This window comes from Ranitomeya imitator, chromosome 3 (assembly GCF_032444005.1).
Source record: "Ranitomeya imitator isolate aRanImi1 chromosome 3, aRanImi1.pri, whole genome shotgun sequence".
Classification (NCBI taxonomy): domain Eukaryota; kingdom Metazoa; phylum Chordata; class Amphibia; order Anura; family Dendrobatidae; genus Ranitomeya; species Ranitomeya imitator.
In genome coordinates, this window is record NC_091284.1 from 291920958 (window position 1) to 291948357 (window position 27400).

The window sequence follows — 27400 nt, forward strand, 5'->3', positions numbered from 1 at the left end:
AGCGTACTCAGGACAAATTGCATAACAAATTTTGGGGTCCAATTTCTCCTGTTACCCTGGGGAAAATACAAAACTGGGAGCTAAAAAATAATTTTTGTGGGAAAAAATTTGTTTTATTTTTACGGCTCTGCATTATAAACTTCTGTGAAGCCCTTGGTGGGTCAAAGCGCTCAAAACACATCTAGATAAGTTCCTTAGGGGGTCTACTTTCTAAAATGGTGTCACTTGTGGGGGGTTTCAATGTTTAGGCACATCAGGGGCTCTCCAAACGCAACATGGTGTCCCATCTCGATTCCAGTCAAATTTGCATTGAAAAGTCAAATGGCGCTCCTTCGCTTCCGAGCTCTGTCATGCGCCCAAACAGTGGTTTACCCCCACATATGGGGTATCTGTGTACTCAGGAGAAAATGGACCCCAGAAGTTGTTGTACAATTTGTCCTGTTACCCTTGGTAAAAGAACAAATTGGAGCTGAAGTAACATTTTTGTGAAAAAAAAGTTAAATGTTCATTTTTATTTAAACATTCCAAAAATTCCTGTGAAGCACCAGAAGGGTTAATAAACGTCTTGAATATGGTTTTGAGCACCTTGAGGGGTGCAGTTTTTAGAATGGTGTCACACTTGGGTATTTTCTATCATATAGACCCCTCAAAATGACTTCAAATGAGATGTGGTCCCTAAAAAAAAAAATGGTGTTGTAAAAATCAGAAATTGCTGGTCAACTTTTAACCCTTATAATTCCCTAACAAAAAAAAAATTTGGGTTCCAAAAATGTGCTGATGTAAAGTAGACATGTGGGAAATGTTACTTATTAAGTATTTTGTGTGACAGATCTCTGTGATTTAATTGCATAAAAATTCAAAGTTGGAAAATTGCGAAATTTTCATAATTTTCGCCAAATTTCCGTTTTTTTCACAAATAAACGCAAGTACCATCAAAGAATTTTTACCACTATCATGAAGTACAATATGTCACGAGAACACAATGTCAGAATCACTGGGATCTGTTGAAGCGTTCCAGAGTTATAACCTCAAAGGGACAGTGGTCAGAATTGTAAAAAATTGGCCAGGTCATTAAAGTGCAAACCACCCTTGGGGGTAAAGGGGTTAATAGCCCCCTCAGAGGACTTGAACACGTGATGTTCTGATGGACTGTACTATACATAGCAGTGTATCAGCATCTGTATAGCTGGAATCTCCATCTATGAAAACTGGCCATGGTTCAGTATTCACAGGATGAGTAATGACAGGCACGGGAGTCATCCATGAGGATAGCTATGAGCAAAGATCTGCAATAGGAGAGACTGCTGCCATTCTTGGGTACTACAGTTCAGCTCACGCTGAAGTAAATTGGAGATGAGTTTAAGTATTCCACGACAGCTTATGGAGTATAGAGTGCATGGTGCTGTCGAGTTTTGCCTCTGTACATACCATTTACCTTTGGTGGCCACTATATAATCCATCAGCTCATGGGCGAGATATCAGACTCAAAAAGTCTAAATTTAATGACATATCCAAAAAAAATAGGTCAATAATGTCTGCCTTGGACAATCCCTTTAAGATATACAGCAAAAGATCATTAACTTTACAAAACTACGTAAGATAACCTCTTAGTCTGAAAGGATAAAGAAAAAAAATACACAAACTTAGTTTGGAGTTTAATTTGTTACCTGCTTCTTTGTTGCCTTGTTCTATTGGTAAACCAAGTCGATCCTTCAAAGGTCTGGAAATTTGAACTGAAAAACAAAGATTTCATCATAGTTACCAATTGTTCCTGGATGTTAAAGGGAACCTGTCAGGATTGTTTTACAAATAAAAGGTAGGTAAATTTCTGTATTGGCGCTTCTCCTCCCAATAAAAAATATTTTTTTGCAGATATTGATGCACCAATCAGGACATATTTATGTTATGATCCATAAGCAAGTCAGGCTGACTGGGTGATACCGATTTAGACTGAGCCCCAAAGGGGACAGTGCTGAGAATATCTATCAAGCACAGTGGAATAAAATGGTGCTTTGTATGAAAAAAATGTATTTTTATTTATTTTATTGGCATGCACAGCAATATAGTCTACATAAAACTGTGGGTTAAGTGTGCATGGTGCATAAGTATGTGTAAGGCCGGTGTCACACTTGTGAGTGCAATGCGAGAAACTCACGCGAGTCTCTCTCATCAATACCCGGCACTGCCACAGGTACTCGTGACCGGATTGTGCGGCTGCATGTATTTCTATGCAGCTGAATGCTTAGGTCCCAAGTGCCAGCAGCAGTGCCGTGTATTGATGCCAGAGTTTCTCGCATTGAACTCGCAAGTGTGACCACGGCCTAAAAAAAGAGAATATTTATTACAGAATGGGTAATCTGGGACTTTAGGGTTTCTTTCCTATGGTGCTAAGAACTTCCAGCATCTTCTTCCTTGTGACGATCTCTCCCAGCTCAGGCAGCAATTCCTCTGCTTCTTTCGATCTCCCGTCAACAGAGCAGCCCCTTCTCTTCCAGTCACCTTTGCCAACGAGGCATCAGTGCCAATGTCATATTGATTGACAGGCAGAATGGGAAGGAGTCGGCGATCAATCAGCATGACATCGGCAGTGATGACCTTGTCAACAGATCAGAACAGAAGAGAAAGCACTGTTGTCGATGTCACGTCACCGGAAGCAAGAATTTTCCTGGCAAGAGTGGTCGGCAACTGCCAGCAAGTTCATCGCCCAAAAGGACAAGTCTAAAGTCACAGATAACCCCTTTAAATGACTGCCATATTTTAATCATAGATCTGTAAGTGATATTAAAAAAGGACAAAATCTTTGCTATCACTTGATACTAGACTAAAATATATTTTAAAAGAACAGCCCAGTAAGGAAAGGGTGGGAGACACTACTAGTGACAGCAGGAAGAAAGATTACAGCCTGTAAGCATCACATATCTGCCTGCCTGTACAGTCTCAAGTAATCCTAAAGGTGAAGGATAGTGGAACCTATCTTCAGATCACACCCTTTCCAAATAAAAACCTTCATGACCCCGGAGCTTTTTTTAGTTTAGCTTTTTCGTTTTTCGCTCCCCTCCTTCCCAGAGCCATAACTTTTTTATTTTTCCATCAATATGGCCATGTGAGGGCTTATTTTTTGAGGGACAAGTTGTACTTTTGAACGACATCATTGGTTTTAGCATGCCATGTACTAGAAAACGGGAAAAAAATTCCAAGTACGGTGAAATTGGGGAAAAAAGTGCAACCCAACACTTGTTTTTTTGTTTGGCTTTTTTGCTAGGTTCACTAAATGCTAAAACTGACCTGCCATTATGATTCTCCAGGTCATTAAGAGTTCATCGACACCAAACATGTCTAGATTATTTTTTATCTAAGAGGGGGAAAAAAATGTTAAACTTTGCACAATTTGTTTTTTTAAGCAATTTTCCGATACCCGTAGCGTCTCCATTTTTTAGGATTTTGGGTTGGGTGAGGGCTTACGTTTTGCGCGCTGTGCTGACGTTTTTAATACCATTTTGGTGCAGATACATTCTTTTGATCTCCTGTTATTGCATTTTAATGCAATGTTGTGGCGACCAAGAAAAGATTATGGGGTTTTGAATTTTTCTCTCACCACGCCGTTTAGCGATCAGGTTAATCCTTTTTTTTTTTTTTTTTTTTTTTTTTAAACTTTTGGCATGCTTCAAATAGCCTCTATGGGAGGCTAGAAGCTGGCACAACTCGATCGGCTCTGCTATATAGGAGCGATCCTCAGATTGCTCCTATGTAGTAGATTTTCTGCATTGCTATGAGCGCCGACCACGGGGTGGTGCTCATAGCAATCCGGCATGAACAACTATAGAGGTCTCAAGGAGACCTCTGGTTGTCATGCCGACGCATCGCTGACCCCCGTTCACGTGACGGGGTGGGTGGATCGTGGATTCCGCTGCTGCAGGCGCATGTCAGCTGTACAAAACAGATGACATGTCCCGGCATTGATGCGGGCTCACCGCCGGAGCCCGCATCAAAGCGGGGGTCCTGACCTCAGACGTACTATTCTGTCCGAGGTCAGAAAGGGGTTAAGGACTATTTAACTCCGTCATACTTTTATAATAATCAGTGAGTATGGCGAGCATGTAACGCCTTAATCCAGTCATTTATGGACTCCAAGTCGTGGACATCTGCTTTTTGGGATATTGTTCTTGTAATTATGTGGTCATATACGCATTTAGACGTAAGCATTAAGGACATGCAGAGTTCATCCATGCCGCTGATGCCTATTTTTCAGGACTCAGCTGTGATCAAAAATTTTTTGATTCAGAGTTGTTTAAAAGATGGTCAAAATTGTAAAGTGCCAATGAACAAGTTCCCTAATGTGCCACATCTCTCCTCTGCAACGCTTTACAGACATGGTCATCACTCACTGTCCAGAATGGTCTCACAATCTATTGCACAATTCAAGTTTAGTTTGGTTAAATGAAGACATTTGACTATTTGGCTTAAAACCGCTTTACAACAATTATTAAACCAAACAATTTCGAGCTATAAAATAAATACCTTTCTTTGGTGGACGCTCTAGGCTATCAGTAGGTGTGGCAATTCTCTTCCCAAGTCTTTCTGATAATGATTTCTTCACAGAAGGCGGAACCTCTCCATCAGAAGCAGCTTGTGGAACAGATTAAAAGAATATTTGTAACTAATTTGCTGTTCCTGTATATGCAATTCAATCAACATATTTAAACAGAACATACAATTCCATCCAGAAAAGTTGCTCTTTTAATCACATAACAGTTCACAAAATAAAGCAGTAAATGCACTACCTAATGGACTGTCTCCCTGGAATTTCTTGCTTTTTCCCAATCGTTGTGCCAAACTAAGGTTTGTTGCCAAATCTGTTTGAAAGCAAAAAAATATTTTATATACAAATATATTATAGTGTGTATAAATATCACACACATTATATAATATGTAATTAATTATACATCACTATCATCTACATGCATACACACATGCAGAGTATATAATATTTTACATATAAATTGATGACAACCCACGCAATCACACCCATGTTTCCTCCAATTACTTTCTTTAACATTTTTCAAGAAAAAGGGCTTTAGCAAAACATTAATAGTCAGGGATACAAATGAAAAGCTGAAAACCCATCTTCAGGCTACCTTTGTTGGTGAACTTTACAGTTCGCTGAAATGAAATGCTGTTGTCTCTTTGTTTATAGGATGAAACTAAAATTTCTGAAGAAACCGTGGATTCTGGGGAAAAAAGAAAAAGTTTGTGTTTTGGAAAAGGCTCTATCTTAAAATGAAAAACATTGTAAATGTGTCTAAAATAAAATAAGTCAGGAGTAGTAAATTTAGCGAAATCAAAGTGCACTTATAGTTCCTCCCTTTTAAAGTGTACCTATTAGTGATGAGCGAATATACTCGTCACTCGAGATTTCTCGAGAACGCTCGGGGGTCCTCACTCCTCAGTATTTTTTTAGTGCTCAGCGATTTAGTTTTTCTTGCTGCAGTGGAATGATTTACATCTCTTAGCCAGCTTGATTACATGTGGGGATTCCCTACAACCAGGCAACCCCCACATGTACTTATGCTGGGCAACAGATGTAAATCATTCAGCTGCGGCAAGAAAAACAATCTCTGAGCACTAACAATTACTTGGAGGACCCCCGAGCATGCTCGAGAAATCTTGAGTAATGAGTATATTCGCTCATCACTAATACCGATCATTTATTTCACAAACACGTTCTATTTAGTGATAGGATCGAGATAATGGCGGACCCATCTAGGTTTGCACAAGATCAATCTTCCTACAGAGCATTCATCCATCAAGTCATCATAACTTGAGACAGAGCCAAAGGTCATTAAAATAAATAAAAATTACTCAGACTTATCCTGCAAGATTGTTGGTGGTCCGAGTATAGAAACCCCCACTATCCCTCAAAAAAAACTGCTCAGAAGCTCAATGCTCAGCAAGCAAAAGCAGGTGCTCGAGCATAAGCGAGTACACAGAGCAGAGTATGGGATTTAGGGTGCTGTCAGACTGCAGTATTACTTGCAAGTATCGCATCACAATCCTCGGACTGGCAGTCGGCTTCTCCCTGCCCGAGTGTGACAGCTGCATAGAAATACATGGTGTCCTACTCAGGTCAAGACAGCCAACGCCAAGTGTGAGGATTGCAATGTGATCCTCACACGAGTAATACAGTAGTCTGACTGTGCCCCAATAACTGATTCACAGCCTGTACACCACTCTGCACAAGCAGTCATGCAGAAGCTAAGCGCTTCTACTTGCTGATCAATGCACTTGCAGAAGACCTTTCACCAAATTTTTTATGTTTAACTGTACACAGGATGTAGTAGTAGCTGCAGAGTGGAACGTTTTTCATGCCCTTTTCCATGGTGAGCATTATAGAAATTTGGCACCTCATGAGTTAAAAAAAAAAAAGTTAAATCCAAGTGGGTGTTATCAGATAATTTTCACTAGGGGCTTGTACTGCTCCCTGTACAATTCTGACTAAGGCTACTTTCACACTAGCGTCGTTCGACGCACGTCAAAATGCGTCGTGTTGAAGAAAAAACGCATCCTGCAAAGTTGCCTGCAGGATGCGTTTTTCCTCCATAGACTTTCATTAGCGACGCATTGCCACACGTGTGACGGATGCGACGTGTTTTTGCAGTCGGGACAAAAAAACGTTGCAACGTTTTTTTTGTCCGTCGGGTCCGCTTTTTCCGCCCCCTCCCCCCTGGACCTTACAATGGGACAGCAGATGCATTGTAAAACTGCATCCGCTGCCCCGTTGTGATTTTACTTCACAGTATGCGTCGGCCCAACGCACTGCGACGGGCCCGTACCGACGCTAGTGTTTAAGTAGCCTAATCAGACACTCAAAAGGAAAAAAAGAACATGCCCCATACTAGAAGCTTAGAGCAGAATTCCCCTTGTGCGAGATATAATGATACAGCCCTGATCTCCTGGTCTAACCTCCTGCATGAGTCAGTGTGGGGGAAAAGGGCACTGCATCTGAGATTATCTGTGTCACATTACAAAGAAGGCTGATCAAATAGCTTCGGATAAGAGCTAATCCGAATAGCTGCCTCGGTAACCTGGATACCTGGAGTGCTCCCAATAATCAGCTGCTCAGCGCCGCAGCTGCATGTGTTGCCCTGTGTGACAACACATGCATGGAGAGCCAGTTTGTTGGGCTTTCCATGCATGTGTTGTGATTGTCACACAGCTGCGACACATGCAGCTGCGGACCAGAACAGCTAATTATTGGGAGCGCTCTAGGTATCCAGGTTACCAAGGCAGATATTCGGTAAGCGCTATAGCTATTCGGATAAGCTATTTGATCAACCGCAATTACAAACCCTATCAGCTCTGGTGGTTACTAAGTATGTTATTTAAAAAAAAAAAAATCATACTTATGTCTGCTGTATGCAAACAGCTTGTAATCGCGTTGCAGCAAGATAAGAGCAGACTGTCATTACATCTCACATAGGAGCAGCTTTGCCTGTTCTGGACTACTCCTGTGTGAGCTATAAACACCTTGCTCTTCTTTATAAGCAGAGTACAAGTTGAGCATAACAGACAAATTGGTTATTGACCTTGTTTACTGCACGGTAAAACTGACCCGCAATATGATTCTCCAGGTATGTACTATTACGCAGATACCAAACATGCATATTTGTTTTGTTTTTTTATTTAAGTGGTGAAAAAAAAATGGAAATAAAAAGAAACCACTCCAAACACTTCTGCTTGTGTCGCCGTTTTCCTCGCTCTCAATGTTTAAGATATCAGGCTGAGTAATCACTTTTTTTAAGCTCTGAACTGATGTTTTTACCTATACCATGTTGGGGTAGATACAATATTTTGATTACCTCTTATTTCAATGTTGGGGCAGCTAAAAAAGGGAGATTCTTGGTATTAACTTGGTATTAACTGTAAAATCTTTTTTGGAGCCTTCATTGGAGTATCCGCCGCCTGTAGCACCTTCCTTACCAGGCCTGCATCAGACGAGGCATGGATATGAACCCTGTGAAACCTCGCAAAGGAGTGAAAAGATGACCAGGTCGCAGCTTTACAAATCTGGAAAGCCGAGGCCTGGTGTCGAACAGCCCAGGAGGCCCCCATCGCTGAGCGGTATGCCTAAAATTTTGCCAAACGAATCCAACGGCAATAGTGAACGTAGAAGCTGGGAGCCCATTCCGACGACATTCAGAGATAACGAACAGGGCATCAGATTGATGAAAGGGAGCAGTCCTTGAATGATAGACTCTGATAACTGATGGGATCCAGCTTATGGAGGGACTTCTCCAGGGGTTGGACCGGAGAGGGACATAGAGAAGGAAGGACAATGTCTTCAGTAATGTGAAATGAAGAGACCACCTTGGGTAGGAAGGAAGGAACAGGCCTGAGAACTACCTTGTCCTGATGTAGAATCATAAACGGCCGGACAATGCCCCTAACTCGGAAACTCTCCTCTTGGACATAATGCAACTAGGAAGACAACTTTGCACGACAGGAGAGAAAATGTGATGTCTTGAATGGGCTCAACAGGAGAGCGCCAAAGACCAGGTTAAAATCCCATGGATCTATCGGAAGACGGTAAGGAGGTGCCAGGTGGACTACTTCTTGAAGAAAGGGCTTTACCTGGGAACGAGAACCCAGATTTCGTTGGACAAGAATTGACAGAGCGATAGACCCAAGTCAAGACCCCCTTGTAGAAAACCAAGAATGGAAGGAAGAGAAAAGGACATAGGGACCAAACCATTTTCCTCATTCCACCAGAAGAAGGCCTTTCAGTATCGGTAGTAGATACGCAAGGATACTGGTTTTCTGGCCCCAATCATGGTCTGAATGACCTGATGGGAAAAACCAGCCTCCCTCAGGACTGCGGCCTCAACGGCTATACTGTTAAACTCAGACTGTGAACTCTGGTGGAAGAGGGGGCCTTGAGAGAAATCTGGACGGTCTGGAAGCCTCCAGGGGGCATCCGTGAGCATGTTCACTAGCTCCACGCACCAGACACTTCTTGGCCAGTCCGGAGCCATCAGGATTGCGGGGATCTCTTCTGTGTATCTTTTTCACGACTCGGATCAAAAGGGAGAGGTGGAAAAAGATTAGACAGGTGGAATTGTGACCACATGATTACTAGACCATGGCAACCGGTGGCCAGCGAATACCGAGACTTGGCTGCGAACTGAGGAACCTTGTGGTTCATCTTAGACGCCATCAGGTTGACGTCTGGGGTGCCCCATTTCTGGCATATCTGGATGAAGATGGAGGGGATGAGCAACCACTCGGCTGAAGCGAGTACCTGACGGCTCAGAAAATCGGCTGCCTGATTTTCTACCCCCAGAATGTGCACGGCTGATATGGCGGGAACGCTCTGCCCATAGCAGAATCCTTGTTACCTCTATCATAACCTGTTTGCTGCGAGTTCCGCCTTGACGATTTATTATGCCCATGGCATTGTCCGGCTGTATGCGGACCGGCTGGAACGCGAAGAGGGTCACCTCTATCATAACCTGCTTGCTGCGAGTTCCGCCTTGATGGTTTATTATGCCCATGGCGTTGTCCGGCTGTATGCAGCCCGGCTGGAATGCGAAGAGGGTCTGCCAGTGGCGAAGGGCAAAGAAAATTGCCCTGATCTCCAGGAGATTGATGGGGAGAGCGGCCTCTTGGGTGATCAGTAGCCCTGCGCTGTGTGACGAAGAAAAAAAAGCACTCCGCAACTGAGGAGACTGGCGTCGATAGTGATGACCTGCCATCAGAGTGGAAGGAAGGACTTCCCTCATAGGACTGATGCCGATAGCGTCACCAGGTGAGGTACTGCCTCACCTTGAAAGGTAGAAGCACAGGACCATCCAGGAAAACTGTCCAAAGCTGACAAGCGGGCCATCTGAAGAGGACGATTATGGAACTGGGCAAAAGGAACGGCTTCCATGGCGACAATCTCTTCCCTAGAACTCCCACGTTGGACCGAAGGGGGAGAGAAGCTGGTCGCTTTAGAGTACGTATGTCCTGGCAGAGGGATGAAAACTTCTCCTTTGGAAGGAAGACACGGTCTTGGGTCTTGTGTAACCTTATGCCCTAAAACACCAAGTGCTGAGCTGGGGTCAGGGAGGACTTCTCCCTGTTGATAATCCAGCATTTAAACGCACACCAGTGACTGGCTAAAGGAAAACAGGAAAGGTGCAGCCAGCAAAGGGAGCGGGGTGTGCGCAAGTGCTGGGCCTGGCTATGGGAAACATGGCTGCGGCCGCCGGCTGTTCCCTACCACTAACGCCGCCCATCCCCTTGGGATGAAGGGACAGCGTACCCCAGGATAACGCCTGCCGCTGCGGAGGGAGGGGTGGGAGACATGCCTGCGGTGAAACCCGATCCCTCTGCAGCGATGAGGATCACATCTGGAGTCCTCGGGTGGGAGAGGGTCACTGGAATCCAGGATCCTCCTTCCTACACCATCTCCAGATGGTGCAGAAGACGGCATCAACCCCTCACAAGAAGGGGGGAGGCCACTACTGGTGACCAGAGTCTTCCGCCCAGCCCTCTCCGAGGAGAGGGGTGGGTGGAGAAAAGGCAAAGGACTGGCCACCGGGAATCATCATGAAACACCAGTAAAAGTGACAGGGGAAAGTCCTGCCTGCGGGTCCGAGAGTGGGCGATGTGGGTGACACCACACTGCTCTCTCGGTCGCATAAGTGTGGGAAAACAGGGGGAGAAATTATACCCAGTTACCCAGAAGACGAAGGAACCTGAAAGAAAAGGAAAAGATTAATAAAACCACAGGTGACCTGAACGGAAAATACGGATCTGGAATCAGATCCAGGTCTGCCTCCTACAGACACTAAGCTTAAACTGAGGTACTTTGTGACTGTCGGTGGGGTGTACACTGCAGAGGTGGAGCCATTATCCTTTTTTTGCCTAGTGTCAGCCGCCTAGCGACAGCAGCATACACCCATGGTTGCCTGTGTCCCCCAATGAAGCAATAAAGGGCAAACCAGAGGGTGATTTGATCTTGTGCTTTTTTCCCCTCCATACTAGTTAACTTTTTTTTAAAAAATTATTAGCAGTGATGAGCGAGTATATTAGTTGCTCGGGTTTTCCCAAGCATGGTTGGGTGGACTCCGAGTATTTGTGAGTGCTCTGAGATTTAGTTTTTGTTGATGCAGCTGCTAGACAGCATGAATACATGTGGAGATTGCCTGGCTGTTCGGCTAATCGAGAAAATTATATATATATATATATATATATATATACAGGTCCTTCTCAAAAAATTAGCATATAGTGTTAAATTTCATTATTTACCATAATGTAATGATTACAATTAAACTTTCATATATTATAGATTCATTATCCACCAACTGAAATTTGTCACGTCTTTTATTGTTTTAATACTGATGATTTTGGCATACAACTCCTGATAACCCAAAAAACCTGTCTCAATAAATTAGCATATCAAGAAAAGGTTCTCTAAACGACCTATTACCCTAATCTTCTGAATCAACTAATTAACTCTAAACACATGCAAAAGATACCTGAGGCTTTTATAAACTCCCTGCCTGGTTCATTACTCAAAACCCCCATCATGGGTAAGACTAGCGACCTGACAGATGTCAAGAAGGCCATCATTGACACCCTCAAGCAAGAGGGTAAGACCCAGAAAGAAATTTCTCAACAAATAGGCTGTTCCCAGAGTGCTGTATCAAGGCACCTCAATGGTAAGTCTGTTGGAAGGAAACAATGTGGCAGAAAACGCTGTACAACGAGAAGAGGAGACCGGACCCTGAGGAAGATTGTGGAGAAGGACCGATTCCAGACCTTGGGGAACCTGAGGAAGCAGTGGACTGAGTCTGGTGTGGAAACATCCAGAGCCACCGTGCACAGGCGTGTGCAGGAAATGGGCTACAGGTGCCGAAATGGGCTACAGAGAAGCAGCACTGGACTGTTGCTAAGTGGTCCCAAGTACTTTTTTCTGATGAAAGCAAATTTTGCATGTCATTCGGAAATCAAGGTGCCAGAGTCTGGAGGAAGACTGGGGAGAAGGAAATGCCAAAATGCCTGAAGTCCAGTGTCAAGTACCCACAGTCAGTGATGGTGTGGGGTGCCATGTCAGCTGCTGGTGTTGGTCCACTGTGTTTCATCAAGGGCAGGGTCAATGCAGCTAGCTATCAGGAGATTTTGGAGCACTTCATGCTTCCATCGGCTGAAATGCTTTATGGAGATGAAGATTTCATTTTTCAGCACGACCTGGCACCTGCTCACAGTGCCAAAACCACTGGTAAATGGTTTACTGACCATGGTATTACTGTGCTCAATTGGCCTGCCAACTCTCCTGACCTGAACCCCATAGAGAATCTGTGGGATATTGTGAAGAGAAAGTTGAGAGACGCAAGACCCAACACTCTGGATGAGCTTAAGGCCGCTATTGAAGCATCCTGGGCCTCCATAACATCTCAGCAGTGTCACAGGCTGATTGCCTCCATGCCACGCCGCATTGAAGCAGTCATTTCTGCCAAAGGATTCCCGACCAAGTATTGAGTGCATAACTGAACATTATTATTTGATGTTTTTTTTGTTTGTTATTAAAAAACACTTTTATTTGATTGGATGGGTGAAATATGCTAATTTATTGAGACAGGTTTTTTGGGTTATCAGGAGTTGTATGCCAAAATCATCAGTATTAAAACAATAAAAGACCTGACAAATTTCAGTTGGTGGATAATGAATCTATAATATATGAAAGTTTAATTGTAATCATTACATTATGGTAAATAATGAAATTTAACACTATATGCTAATTTTTTGAGAAGGACCTGTATATATATATATATATATATATATATATATATATATATATATATATATATATATATATATATATATATATATATATATACATACACACTATATATTTGTCTAAGGGTCACTTCCGTCTTTCTGTCTGTCCTTCTGTCACAGATATTCATTGGTCGCGGTCTCTGTCATGGAATCCAAGTCGCTGATTGGACCAATCATACTCCCCTCTAGTTAGCGCTCACACAGGGTTAATGGCAGCGCTAACAGACAGCGTTATGCCACGGTGTAACGCACTCCATTAACGCTGCTATTAACCTTGTGTGACCAACTTTTTTTTACTATTGATGATGCCTATGCAGCATCAATAGTAAAAAGATCTAATGTTAAAAATAAAAAAAATCATCATATACTCACCTTCCGGGAGAGTGAGTGTGTATGTATAGATAGATAGATAGATAGATAGATAGATAGATAGATATAGAGATAGATAGATAGATATAGAGATACGAGACAGAGATATAGATATACGAGACAGATATACGAGACAGATATACGAGATATAGATATACGAGATATAGATATACGAGATATAGATATATACGAGATATGAGATATATACGAGATATGAGATATATGAGATATAAGATATATGAGATATAAGATATATGAGATATAGATATACGAGATATAGATATATAGATATGAGATATAGATATATTGAGATATAAATATATATATTGAGCTATAGAGATACAAATATATATATTGAGCTATAGAGATATATATATTTTAAACAGCCCCCCTTTCGCCCCATTCAAAATAAATAAAAAAATCTACACATTTGGTATCGCCGCATTCAGAATCGCCCGATCAATAAAAAAAAAAGAAAAGATAAAAAAAGGATTAACCTGAACGCTAAACGGCGTAGTGAGAAAAGCATTTGAAACACCAGAATAACTTTTTTTGGGTTGCCACGACATTGCATTAAAAAGTAATAACGGGCAATCAAAAGAACGTATCTGCACCAAAATTGTATCATTAAAAATGTCAGCTCAGCACAACAGAAATAAGCCCTCCCCCTAGACATTTTTGTTGCCTATGAACATCCTTATGTTTATAGTCCTTTTACTAGGCACTGCTCCTAATAGCCAGTTTCCTACTCCACACTGATGAGGGGCAAATACCCCGAAACAGCTGTCTGTGGATGGATACCATGTTTTGGCATAGGTGGTATTCCTTTATGGATGCTGCCCTTCCCGTGGTTGTTCCTTCCCGGTGAAAGACCTGGCTATTCATTGCTTGCGTTGAGAAACACGTGATGGTGTCTCCGTGGCTTTTTTACGTGCATTTGCATATTTCCCATAAGGGATGGGGGCAGTGTTCTGGATCACTGCGTTGAGAAACACGTGATGGTGTCTCCGCGGTGTTGAATGTTTTGATCTCCCCGAGGTCATTCATCCTTATGTTTATATGAACTCGTAATGACCAGGAGAATCAAAATGCCAGGTTAGTTTTAGCATTTAGTGAACCTACTGTAGCAAAAGAGCCAAACAAAAAACAAGTGTGGGAATGCGCTTTTTTTGCAATTTCATCTAACTTGGAATTTTTTTCCCGGTTTCTAGTACACGACATGCTAAAACCAATGAAGTTGTTCAATAGTACAACTTGTCCCGCAAAATATAAGCCCCCACATTGCCATAATGACAGAAAAATAAAAAAGTTATGGCTCTGGGAAGGAGGGGAGTGAAAACCGAAAAAGGGCAAGGTCTTGAAGGGGTTAATGTGATACAAATCTTCCTGACACTTGTTGACCCTCATAATCCATCATTTATAACTATGATTTTGTAAAAACCTATGCCAGATTAAAGCTGCTCCCAAATTTGGAGGAAAAAAGTGCATCTTATGGTCAGAAAAATACGGTAACCCCTTTCATTTACCTTTTTTCACTGATTTTCTAGTAGATAATGTATGTATTCGTTGTTGATTTCCAGGTGCCACACTATGCTGGGAAGAATTCTTCATCTCCTCACCTTCTGAAAATTGATCTTTCAAGAAAAAAAAAAAAAAAAAAAAGTAAAAATTAACATAAATTAAATTTGACAAACCTGACATTGTGTGGAACGCCAGTCTGAACTGCGCTTGAATTCCTAAACAATGGAATTCAGCTGTGCCTCCAATAGAGAAACTGGCTTCAATGATGCAAATTTACAGGTACAAATATCTGGTGGCAGTAGTCTTTTACAGGGCTCAGATGTCAGTTTTTCATACGAGTTCTGTGAAAATAACATCATAATTCTAGCCTATTGAGCTGTATATTTTTACGGGCTGAGTGGTTGTCAGAAAATCACTGAGATGTACTCAGTCTTGAAGAGATTAAAATTGTTTGAAGCAAAGTCTATAGGTCTGAGAAAAAAAAAAAAACTGGAAAGCACTCCGCTGCCTTTCATGTACTGTTTGATACGAGATAGTTGAGAAACCTAAATTTCTTTTTAGTGTCTCGGAAAAATTTATGAAAATGGCTCATTTCTGATGCTAAAACTGACAGTGAGCAGTTGGATTAGAAATATAAAAAAAAACTGATTAAAAATACTAGAAAAAACCCTGACTTCTGATTGAGGCTTTAGCTGAGCACAATAGTGTTGACAAATGTGTACCATATTTTGCGGTTTATAAGGCAAACCCCAAATTCTGAGAAAAATAGGAAACTTTGTTTTAATAAAATTGTGGTGCTTCTTACAATCCAGGTGTCTTATAGCTTACCGGAGGTAGTGGCTCGGTGAAGCATTCTTACTGGAGCGTCAATGCTATGGGCCCGGATCAGGGGGTGTTGTGGTGCAATGGTGGTACGGCAGCGAGCGGCATCCCTGTGGCGGCAGCAGCAGCCATTCTTCTTCCAGGGTCCGGCTTCTTACTTGGCGCAGATGGAAGAAAGCCAAGATCTCCATCTGCGTTTATTTTCCTGGAGACATCACAGAGGCAGGCGGGGATGGAGATTTCGGCTTTCCGCCATCTGCGCAGAGTAAGAAGCCGGACCCCGGAAGAAGAACGGCTGCCACCGTATGGCTACCGCTCGCCACCATTCCACCACAGCAGGATCACTACTCGTTGCTGTACCACCGCAACACCCCCAGCTCCGGGCCCACAGCATTGATCTCGTAAGAACAATGTTTGGTTTTTAAGACGCACCCCCATTTTCCCCCTATGTTTGGGGATCATAAAAGTGCATCTTATAATCCGAAAAATACAGTACTTAATTACTTTACCCCTGCAAAATTGTGTACTAGGTTATCCTGCAAGTCAATCTCACCATCGTCATCTTCATCATCATCAGCTGCATTTATGACCACAGGTGGATGTGTAGGACTTGGAACATTCTCTGTAGCTTCCATTTTTTTGACCCCACGTAACTGTGGTGTGGGGACCACTGAAAGCTTAGCTGGGGCTGGCAATGGTAGAGAGTTCTGCACATCAGGTTCACATAGTTCAGGCATTGTCACTGCTATGGAAGAATATTTAGATGCATCAGGTCAGCTGCAAAGTTAAAGCAGATGAGAGAATATTTGCCAAGTACACAGAAAGCAAAACACTCACCCTTATTGGGAGGAAAGTATGCGCCATCCACAAATCTCCCCTTTATGTGATGGAAAGCACAGTTTGCCTTCTGACAACCAGAGATCTGGTTTTCCCAGTAGCAGGCTATCTCACTGCGTTTTTTCTGCAAAGATCAGATCACAATTAACATGGTGAGAATAATATTCGCCTTAATATAAAAGTGTTACAGTACTGGACAAACAAGAAAACACCAGAACGAGAGAGTATAAGTACCATAAAAAAATCTTATTAAATTAAAAAGACCATATATATGAAACCTACAATTGTAATAGCAGAGGCTGTAAAAACCGTATACAAAATCAGGGAAGACAAAAACATATGTATTATCCCCAAATGAGATTCTATCACGTCTACAAAAGGAGGCATCCTGAGGAAGTTACATAACGTAACGTGCGCTAGGGCAGTGGGAGTGCCATCACTATACCCTGTCCTTCAATGTACCGCATTTTTCGGATTATAATACGCACCCCAAATTTTGAGGAAAAAAAAAAAATAGGTATTAAGCTTACTGTTAGGATGGACTCCTGGAAACATCATTGACAGCACCCTGGAGGACGTCCTCCTCCCCTTGCTGGGACAGGAAACACATGAGTTTAAAAGGTCATGTCCCACCCCCAGTCCTCAGTGTTGTAACAAGAACCGCTTCAAGGAAATGCAGAAAAAATCGTTTAATGGTAACACACAAATTACATTGTATCCAAAACCGTATTACATCATATGATAGGAACATGTTACATACAAGTCAGGATACTATAACCTGATATAGATATTACAGGGAGGGAACTACCCGTGCTGTCAGGATGGACTCCTGGAAACATCATTAACGGTAAGCTTAATACCTATTTTCCAGGACGTCCTCCTGACAGCACCCTGGAGAGTACCAAAGCACCTCCTCAGGGTGGGATTACCGCTTGGAGAACTTTTCTCCCAAATGCAGTATGTTGACCAGACAAAACATCAAGTTTATAATGTTTACAAAAGGTGTTGGCACTAGCCCACGTCGCTGCCCTGCAGATCTGATCTAGAGAGGCACCTGCCCTCTCTGCCCAAGAAGTAGCCATCCCTCTAGTAGAATGTGCATGGACACCTTTTGGAGGAGAGACACCCTCTGACTGGTAGGCCTCAGATCACAGACGTGATCCACCGTGCGACTGAGGCCTTAGAGGCCTTCCTACCCCTATTCTTTCCCCCATACAGAATGAATAGGTTTGGGTCAATGCGCCAAGAGTTGGTGGCTGTCAGGTAGTCTAGAACTGCCTGCCTGCCATCCAGCGAATGAAGGGCCTTTTCTTTAGCATTAGCAGGGTTATTGCAGAAAGATGGTAACACAATCTCTTGATTTCTATTTTTAATTGTACCTACTTTAGGAATAAAAGAGGGGTCTAGTTTAACAATTATACAATCCTCTCTAATTTGGAGGTACGGGTCCCTAGTGCACAGGGCCTGAATTTCCCCCACTCTTTTAGCCGTGGTAATTGCTACTAAAAAAGCCGTTTTACGCGTGAGAACCGAGATGGGCATTTTATCAGTTGAAGCATAGAGGTCTTTACAGAGGAATTTGAGGACCAAATTAATGGTGGGACGCAACCTCTGGGTGGCTCTGATAAATCTAACTATCCACGGGTGCGACGCTAGGGGATAGTGAAGAAAGGAGCCAAGTGCAGAAACCGGCACCTTCAAGGTACTTGGTTTGAGACCCTTGTCAAACCCAGCCTGTAGGAAGTCTAGAATTCTGGGTAAGTCGGGAGTGCCTGCCGAAACCTCAGACCTGCCACCTTCCAGACTAAACCGCCTCCAGATCTTCAGGTAAATTGCTGAAGTAACGGGCTTCCTACTGGACTTGATAGTAGTTATTACTTGGCTTGACAGACCTCTTGCCTTCAGGATGAACCCTTCAGGATCCATGCTGAAAGATGGAGCTTCTCTGGGTTCGGGTGAAGTACCGGACCCTGGTGGATTACGTCTGCTCTGAGAGGAAGCTCTACTAGATTCTCGGTTGCCAGCTCCAAAAGAAGGGAAAACCAACTCCTTCTTGGCCAGTATGGAACGATCAATATGACACGAGCTTGATCCTCCTTGATCTTTCTGAGAACAGCCGGAACCAATGCCAGAGGAGGGAATGCATACGAGAGAGGTTCTGTCCAAACCTGGCTCAGAGCATCTATTCCTTCCGGAAGATCCCGAGGGTTCAGAGAGAAGAATCTCGAGACCTTCGAGTTTGTTCTGTTTGCGAACAGGTCTATGCAGGGAGTTCCCCAGCGTAGACACAGGTCCTGGAAGACATCTTGGTTGAGTTCCCACTCTGTTGCGAACACCCTTCTCCTGCTGAGATAGTCTGCTATGACATTCTGGGAGCCTTCCAGGTGAATCGCCGTAATGGATAGAACTGATCTTTCTGCCCAATGAAATATTCTCCCCGCCAATTCCTGAAGCCGATTGTGTCTTGTGCCTCCCTGATGTTTCAGGAAAGAGACTGTTGTCACGTTGTCGGACATTATTCTGGCATGGCGGTTCTCCAGAATATATGTCTGTTCCTTCTCAAGGCCTCCCAAAACAGCGTACAGTTCTTTGTAGTTAGAGGAGCAGTGGACGACATCTTCCGGCCAACTCCCTTGAAGAATCCTGTCTTCTAAGTGAGCTCCCCAGCCCCAGGCGCTGGCGTCTGTAGTAACTACCACGTAGGGATTGACAGACCATAACACTCCTCTTCTTAAGTTTGTTGGCTCTGTCCACCAGAGGAAAGACCTTCTTACGGAATGTGGTAGCCTTAAAGTACTGTCCAGAGAAGACAGATGCCTGTCCCATCTGGAAAGGATTAGTTTCTGCAGTGGCCTTGAATGGAACTGTGCCCATCTTACACATGGAATACAAGCCGTCATTAGGCAGAGAACTCTCATGGCCGTCCTTATTGATACTCTGTGCTCTAATAAGAGCCAGATCTGAGACTGTATAGCATCCAGCTTGGCCTCGGGTAGGAGTGATATTCTGTTTGTTGAGTCCAGACATACTCCCAGAAAGGTCTTCCTGTTTTCTGGAGTTAGGTTGGATGTCTGCCAGTTTATGACCCATCCTAATTCTTCCATCACAGAAATGGTTCTGTTCCTGTGGTCTGATAGAATCTCTGACGTTCTTACAACCAGGAGGAAGTCGTCTAGATATGGGATTATTATGATCCCCTGGTTCCTTAAGAACGCGACAATCTCCGACACCAGTTTTGTAAAGATACGGGGTGCTGAGGCAAGACCGAACGGAAGGCACTGAAACTGGTAGTGACAGGTCCCGGATGGCAGAACCACCGCAAACCTCAGAAGCCTTTGAGAAGAGAGGTGGATGGGAACCTGGTAATAGGCGCTCTTCAAGTCGAGAGTGCACATCACGGCATCCCGATCTATAAGGAGGATAGCCGATCGAATGGACTCCATACGGAACCTCTTGTATCTGACCCAGGCATTCAGAGGTTTCAGATTTATTATCGTGCGAGATTCGCCGGACGGTTTTGTTATAGAGAAAAGGGGGGAGTAGTGACCCCGGCCTACCTCTAGTGGTGGTACTGGAACTATGACCTCTGAGGAAAGCATATCCCTTAGGTCTAACAACATGGGAGAGTCTCGTGATACTACCGTAGGCACGATTAATCTGTCTGGGGGGGGGGGGGGGAGTGAAGCTCGATATTGTAGCTCTCTGACACAGTCGGAAGGACCCACTGGTTCTGGGTGACCCGGGCCCAATTGTGTGCAAAATGACGGAGTCGACCCCCTATGAGTGTGGTGTCATTGTGTCTTAGATTTTGAGGAGGGACTAAAGAAGAAACTTCTGTTTCTATTTCCCTGGCTACGGGAACCCCTATAGGAACCTCTATTGGATCTGCCACCTCTAAAATCGGACTGCCTCCTGAAGGGGAATCCTCTCCGAAAGGACTGAGGTTTCCTGGGTTTCTCTTCCGGAAACCCCTTCTTTTTATCAGAGGTCGGCTCTAGAATAGTATCCAGGGATGGCCCAAATACCCTTGCTCCTGAGAAGGGAATTGAACATAACTTAGATTTAGAAGCACTATCCCCAGACCAGGATCTCAGCCAAACCGCCTTCCTAGCCGCGTTGGATAGAGAGCCGCTTCTAGCCGAAAATCTGACTGACTCGGCAGTCATATCAGACAGAAAAGCCGTGGCGGATCTCATTATAGGGAGAGAATTTAGGATTTCAGATCTCGGAGTGTTATTGGACAGGTGCTCTTCCAATTGACCCATCCACAGGTACATAGACCGAGCTACCGAAATAGCCGCTATGTTAGTTTTTATTAGAGCCACAGAAGATTCCCAGGCTCTTTTCAACAGTATGTCAGTCTTCCTATCCATGGGATCACGCAGGTTTGACGAGTCCTCAAACGGTATGGCTGTCTTTTTAGCCACCTTTGCGACTGGAACGTCTACCTTGGGAATTTCTTCCCAAAGTCTTATGTCTTCAGGCTCGAATGGTAAAAGAGCTTTGAAGTCTTTAGTTAGTACCAGCCGGCGTTCCGCCTCTTTCCACTCCTCCAGAATCATGGCCTTAATATGCTCACTGACCGGGAACACTGTCTGCTGGCGTGACATTAGTTCCCCAAACATCAGGTCCTGCCTGAATTGCGGCTTAGCAGTCTCTTCAATCTGCATAGTGCAACGTACATCCTGCACTAGGTCATTCGTCTCTTCAGCTTGGAAGATATATTTTCTTTGGTGGTCCTGGCTCCCTGACGGAATTTCTCCATCTTCTTCTGAGACGAAGTCTTCAGAGTCAGACTTGTCCTCAGAAGTAAACTCCTGCTCTCTTAAGTCTCGCTCCCGTCTGGCTCTCTTGCGGCTGGGAATAGGACTGGATTTCAGCACCATGCTGGACAAAGAAGCTTGTACTTCTTCGCGTATAAGAGATCTCATCTCAGACAGCAGTGCGGGTTGTTTGTCCCTCATGACCTTAGATGTGCAATCTGCACACAAGGTCTTCCCATGGGAGTCTGGGAGCTTCGTATTACATATAGGGCATCTAATGGACCTCCCAGAGGCCTTGCCGGATCTTTTGACTTGACCAGAGGGGCCAGCGGGGGTTCCATTATCCTTAAAGACATAAGGTAGGGATAAGCACTGGGGTAAGCCTGCTCCTGCGTACAGGTAGGGGAATCCGCGCTATGCGCACTTACCCCCTCCTCGACTGGAATGCTCGCATCCATGGTGAAAGTTGCAGGTCCCCACGGCTCCTAGCGCCAAATCAGGAACGCTTCAGCCGCTCTGTAATCCACGCTGGAATGCACGCTTTCCCCCACTCATGCAGTGATACCGGAAGTGACGGTACCGGATGCTGAAAACCCGGAAGTGACGCGTCCCTGCGAACTTCCGTCTGGAGACGCCGAGCTGGACACCGCACTGCCTTTGAACTCAGCGTGGATGGCGTCCGCAGCCGAGAGCCTCCCACCGGGAGGAGCAGCTGCCACCTAGAGCCTCGTCCCGCTCCTGGTCTTTGGAGCAGAGGGACCCCCCTCCAGAGAGTTTCTGCCCTGAGCCTCTTGACAGGGGGAAGGGTATTGGCAAGCCGCACGATCCCCCTGAGCTCTGGTAAGCCTTGCGCAGCTATCACTCATGCGTCCCTTCCTTGCAGGGGCAGGAAAAACACTGAGGACTGGGGGTGGGACATGACCTTTTAAACTCGTGTGTTTCCTGTCCCAGCAAGGGGAGGAGGACGTCCTCCAGGGTGCTGTCAGGAATAGGATTTTTTTTTTTAATAAAATGGTGGTGCTTCTTATAATCCATTGCTTACTGGGGGTTGTGGCTGCGGTCAAGCGGGGTCCCAGGGTCGCTGCTGGAGGCGCAGGATGGGATGAGGGGTGTTCCAATGTGTGGCGTGCTGCTGCGGCTTCCCAATAAACACTTACGTTACAGCTTTTTTCAACACCTGCCTAAAACTTATTTAGGGTATGTGTGCACGCGTCAGGATTTTTTTTTTGACAAAATCCTGAGAATTCTGCCAGAAATTCGCGTTTTTTTTTCACGCGGATTTCTCACGGAATTTGCGCGTTTTTTGCGGTTTTTTTTTTTCCCCCCCTGAATGTCATTTTTGCTATGGAATCCGCAAAAAGAATGAGCATGTCCGTTTTTTTTGCGGAATGCGTTTTTTTTTTTGCGGAAAAAAACGCTAACATATGCACAAAAAATGCGGAATGCATTCTAAAAGATAGGATGCATAATGTTAGCGTTTTTTTCCCGGATTTATAGCGTTTTTATAGCGAAATTCCGCAAAAAAAAACGCTAAAAATCCAGACGTGTGCACATACCCTTACAGTGACATATATCCAGAGGCTGCCCCCTGTTGTCAGCTGCAATCTGTAGAGTAATAAACAGTTGCCTGTATTCTCTCAAAGAGTCACAACAGTTCTCACCGAAATTGATAACCTGTCCATGTCAAATAGGGGGGTGTCGGGCAGTGCTGCTCGGTGGTGCTCATGCTGGTCTCCGGTGCAGCCCCCATGCGCAGATTGAGATCTCTGCACCAAGATCTCAGGAGATGAGATCTCAGCGCTGAAATCTCATCTCCTGAGATCTCAAACTGAGACCAGCATGAGCACCACCGGGCAGCGCAGGACACCACCCACAGCGTCAGACACCCCCATGGCACCGCCAGACACTCCCTCATCCAGCCTACGGCCTGCAGCAACGCTACTAGGTAAGGTATATCCGCATTATAAGACGCACCCCCATTCCCCACCAAGTTTGGGGGGAAAAAAGTGCATCTTATAATCAGAAAAATAAGGTAAGTCCCTTTATTTACATGTATTAAGTTTGCATGCCATTCGACAGCTTTTTGCACTATATGCACTTTTACTGATTGTAATCTACTATTCAAGGTTTATATTTTGTAGACATGTGGTAGAACCTCATTTGGGGATAATACATGTGTTTTGGCCTCCCCTGATTTGTATACGTTTTTTGCAGTCTCTGCCATTACAATTGTATATTTCATATATGTGGTCTTTTTAAATACATATTTAATAAAAAGATTTTTTTATGGTACGTATACCCTCTCTTTCTGGTGTTTTCATGTATTATAAGAGTTAAAAGTACACTGTTCTAAGTTTTTGGGCAGCTTTTGTTGCTCTCAAGTACTGGACAAACGCCTGGTGCTAGTATGACCAATAAAAGCAAGGATGGGTGATTGGTGTGCATAGCACTCATTATAAATAGCCATCATAATTCTATTATACTTGATATTGCTTAGTAAAGTCATGATGTACTCTTTATCCTTAATTGATCTCAGCACGCCCTCTCTGTTCTATTTTTGCACATTAAGTTATACTTACCGTAATTCATTTCTACATCACCAAAAATAATATTTTCAAATTTAACTTGTCTTATTTTATATACCAGATATAAGGCAGAAAAAAATACTCCATAAAGATGCAAAAGGTGTGATGCTGAATTAGCCATTTATGTAAACAATACAAAAAAAGGATTTTTTACAACCCAAAAATGATCCACATTTGGCTGTCACTTATTGATCTTGAATAGACATGAGTTAATATGTTCGGCTCCCTCCTTATTCAGCAAGCTATAGCGCTTACTGAAGAAGCTGCAGAAAGAACCCGTATACCTGGAGCGCTCCGATAATCCGATGCCTCGCGATGCACCTGCATGGAGAGTGTGTGCTGTGGCAGTGACACAGCCGCGACACATGCAGAAGCGGCGCCGGACACTGATTATCGGAGCGCTCCAGGCATCCGGGTTCCCGCTGCAGCATCTTCGGTAAGCACTGCCTTCCTCCTTATTCGGCAAGCTAAAGATATTCGCTCATCTCTAATCTTGAGCACTTACATCAATTTCCATGTGGCGAAACTTGCAGATTTGGCGAAAACACCGGCCTTCCTTCCACAAAGTGCAAACGGTTTCATTTCCTAAGGCAGCCTCAGAGTGACGGAACGCACAGCCGTCCCCCTGTTGAAAAGGAGACATTTGTACCAACTTACTGATCCCATGATGAATAATGAAGTAGCATAAACAAAAATATTCAATTATATATTGGATATGGAATATCCGAAGTATATAGCATAGCTGCTTAACCACCTGACTTAAAACCATACACGTCATTTGCAGTATATAGATGCCTGGCCAAACGTTGACATACATGTTCATCATTCTGATTGCAAGGACATGGGAGTATTGTGTAAAAGTTGTAAAACCTACAAAATTACACAAATTTGGTACTGCCAAAGTTGCATGTCACTTGCAACAGCAACTGAAAATCTAACATTTTAAATATTTGGGGCTCAAATGTAGGTCGCAATGTGCCACCATGGGAAATGGCTAGATGCGATATCACAATCCCAGTGTCACATGTCATTTCTAAAATGCACCCAATTTAGTAATTGTGGCCCTGGGCAATAGTTTTTGGTGAAAAAAATTATCCATGAGCAAGATACTAAGATGCAGTGTAAAGAGACAAGAGTGTATAATGCACCACATTTCTTATCCAACACAAGTCAGCGTGACAAATTAGGTGCACTCGAGCCTCTTCCCGCCATGAAAATGTTAGGTTTTCGTGTTTAACCCCTTTCTGACCTCGGATGGGATAGTACGTCCGAGGTCAGAAGCCCCGCTTTGATGCAGGGCTCCGAGGTGAGCCCGCACCAAAGCCGGGACATGTCAGCGGTTTTGAACAGCTGACATGTGCCCGTAATAGGCGCGAGCAGAATCGCGATCTGCCCGCGCCTATTAACTAGTTCAATGCCGCTGTCAAACGCAAACAAAATGACGTCGTCGCCGACCCGCGTCACATGATCGGGGGTCGGCGATGCGTCAGGATGGTAACCATAGAGCAGGGGTCCCCAACTCCAGTCCTCAAGGCCCACCAACAGGTCATGTTTTCAGGATTTCCTTTGCATTGCACAGGTGATGCAATTATTACCTGGGCAAGACTAAGGAAATCCTGAAAACATGACATGTTGGTGGGCCTTGAGGACTGGAGTTGGGGACCCCTGCCATAGTGGTCCTAGAGACCTCTATGGTTACTGATCACCGGTGGCTGTGAGCACCACCCTGTGGTCGGCGCTCACAGCACACCTGCATTTCTGCTACATAGCAGCGATCAGCAGATCGCTGCTATGTAGCAGAGGCGATCGAGTTGTGCCTGCTTCTAGCCTCCTATGGAGGCTATTGAAGCATGGCAAAAGTTAAAAAAAAAAAAAAAAAATGTGAAAAAAAAAGAAAAAAAATATAAAAGTTTAAATCACCCCCCTTTCGCCCCAATCAAAATAAATCAATAAAAAAAAAATCAAACCTACACATATTTGGTATCGCCGCGCTCAGAATCGCCCGATCTATTAAAAAAAAAGCATTAACCTGATCGCTAAACGGCGTAGCGAGAAAAAAATTCGAAACGCTAGAATTACGTTTTTTAGGTCTCCGCGACATTGCATTAAAATGCAATAACGGGCGATCAAAAGAACGTATCTGCAACAAAATGCTATCATTAAAAACGTCATCTTGGCACTCAAAAAATAAGCCTTCAACCGACCCCAGATCACGAAAAATAGAGACACTACGAGTATCGGAAAATGGCGCAATTTTTTTTTTTTTAGCAAAGTTTGGAATTTTTTTTCACCACTTAGGTAAAAAATAACCTAGTCATGTTAGGTGTCTATGAACTCGTACTGACCTGGAGAATCATAATGGCAGGTCAGTTTTAGCATTTAGTGAACCTAGCAAAAAAGCCAAACAAAAAACAAGTGTGGGATTGCACTTTTTTTGCAATTTCACCGCACTTGGAATTTTTTTCCCGTTTTCTAGTTCACGACATGCTAAAACCAATGATGTCGTTCAAAAGTACAACTCGTCCCGCAAAAAATAAGCCCTCACATGGCCAAATTGACGGAAAAATAAAAAAAGTTATGGCTCTTGGAAGGAGGGGAGTGAAAAAACGAACACGGAAAAACGAAAAATCCCAAGGTCATGAAGGGGTTAAGTTGTATATAAAAAAAAAATATATATTAAATTTTTTTTGTTTTTTGCTTAGGTCATCATTTTCCAAGACACTTAATGTTTTCATTTTTCTGCCGCTGGAATTGTGTGAGCAATAGTTTTTGGGATCACGAGATAATTATATCCCATAGTGAAGCCAATAATCCTCAAATATCAGTTCATCTCCATGTGGAGGAGCTGAAAATAGAGGAATCACACCAGCAATTTAGGACACTCCATTGACCATACATTTTACTTATAGAAAAAAGAAGTCCAAAATCGTGAAAAAGTATAATCAATTTTATTTGTACAATATATCCATCAATAACAATCTATCGAATGTACTAAAATTTATCACATGCTCAGAAAGGGAACACAACCGGTACCAGACCTGTGTAACCTACCACATACTGCTAAACGTATATAAAACTGAGTGTTTTTGGTTTTACCATTCTCTTTTGTGTCTTCAGGTTTCTTGGTGGTGTGTGAACATGTTCTTACAGACTTGTTCACTGTGCAAGTAGCCCATGTGTTCCTGTTTCCATGATTGTTCTCTTGTGTCTACAAGACTGGGGAGTTCCACCACTCCTCTTGGGCTATCTGCACAAAAGCTGTTCTACCCTGTATGCACACATGGATTTTTCCTCTCTGAACCCTGTTCACACAGGTTATATACAGATGATCAGGTTTTTAAATACATCAGATAGGGATTGCATACATTAGTTAGGACTGCTCTGATATGGGTATACCGTGAAGATTGGTAGAGCAGCTTAGTATACATTTTTTGCAAAAAACGTATCAACCAAATACCCTGTTATTTACATCTTTTACTAGCACTTGCGGATTACTGCAAACATTTTTTCAAACTGAGTGTTTTTGGTTTTACCATTCTCTTTTGTGTCTTCAGGTTTCTTGGTGGTGTGTGAACATGTTCTTACAGACTTGTTCACTGTGCAAGTAGCCCATGTGTTCCTGTTTCCATAAACGTATATAATAAAGTGCTATGTGCATAAATCCAGATACCATGGGAAACA

General features: G+C 43.6%; 1 protein-coding gene across 13 annotated transcripts in view; it reads right to left on the reverse strand.

Annotated features, from left to right (window-relative positions):
- The window catches only part of ZC3H11A (zinc finger CCCH-type containing 11A), a 142826-nt gene that overhangs the window by 68491 nt on the left and 46935 nt on the right, over window positions 1-27400 (reverse strand). For all 13 annotated transcript variants that reach the window (XM_069756540.1, XM_069756539.1, XM_069756535.1 and 10 more), the window contains 8 exons: window positions 24225-24344; window positions 16372-16495; window positions 16088-16279; window positions 14718-14825; window positions 5136-5228; window positions 4782-4853; window positions 4519-4626; window positions 1668-1733 (listed from right to left, as the gene is read on the reverse strand). In XM_069756540.1, the coding sequence (XP_069612641.1) occupies window positions 1668-1733; window positions 4519-4626; window positions 4782-4853; window positions 5136-5228; window positions 14718-14825; window positions 16088-16279; window positions 16372-16495; window positions 24225-24344 (883 nt within the window). The remainder of the gene's footprint in view (window positions 1-1667; window positions 1734-4518; window positions 4627-4781; window positions 4854-5135; window positions 5229-14717; window positions 14826-16087; window positions 16280-16371; window positions 16496-24224; window positions 24345-27400) is intronic.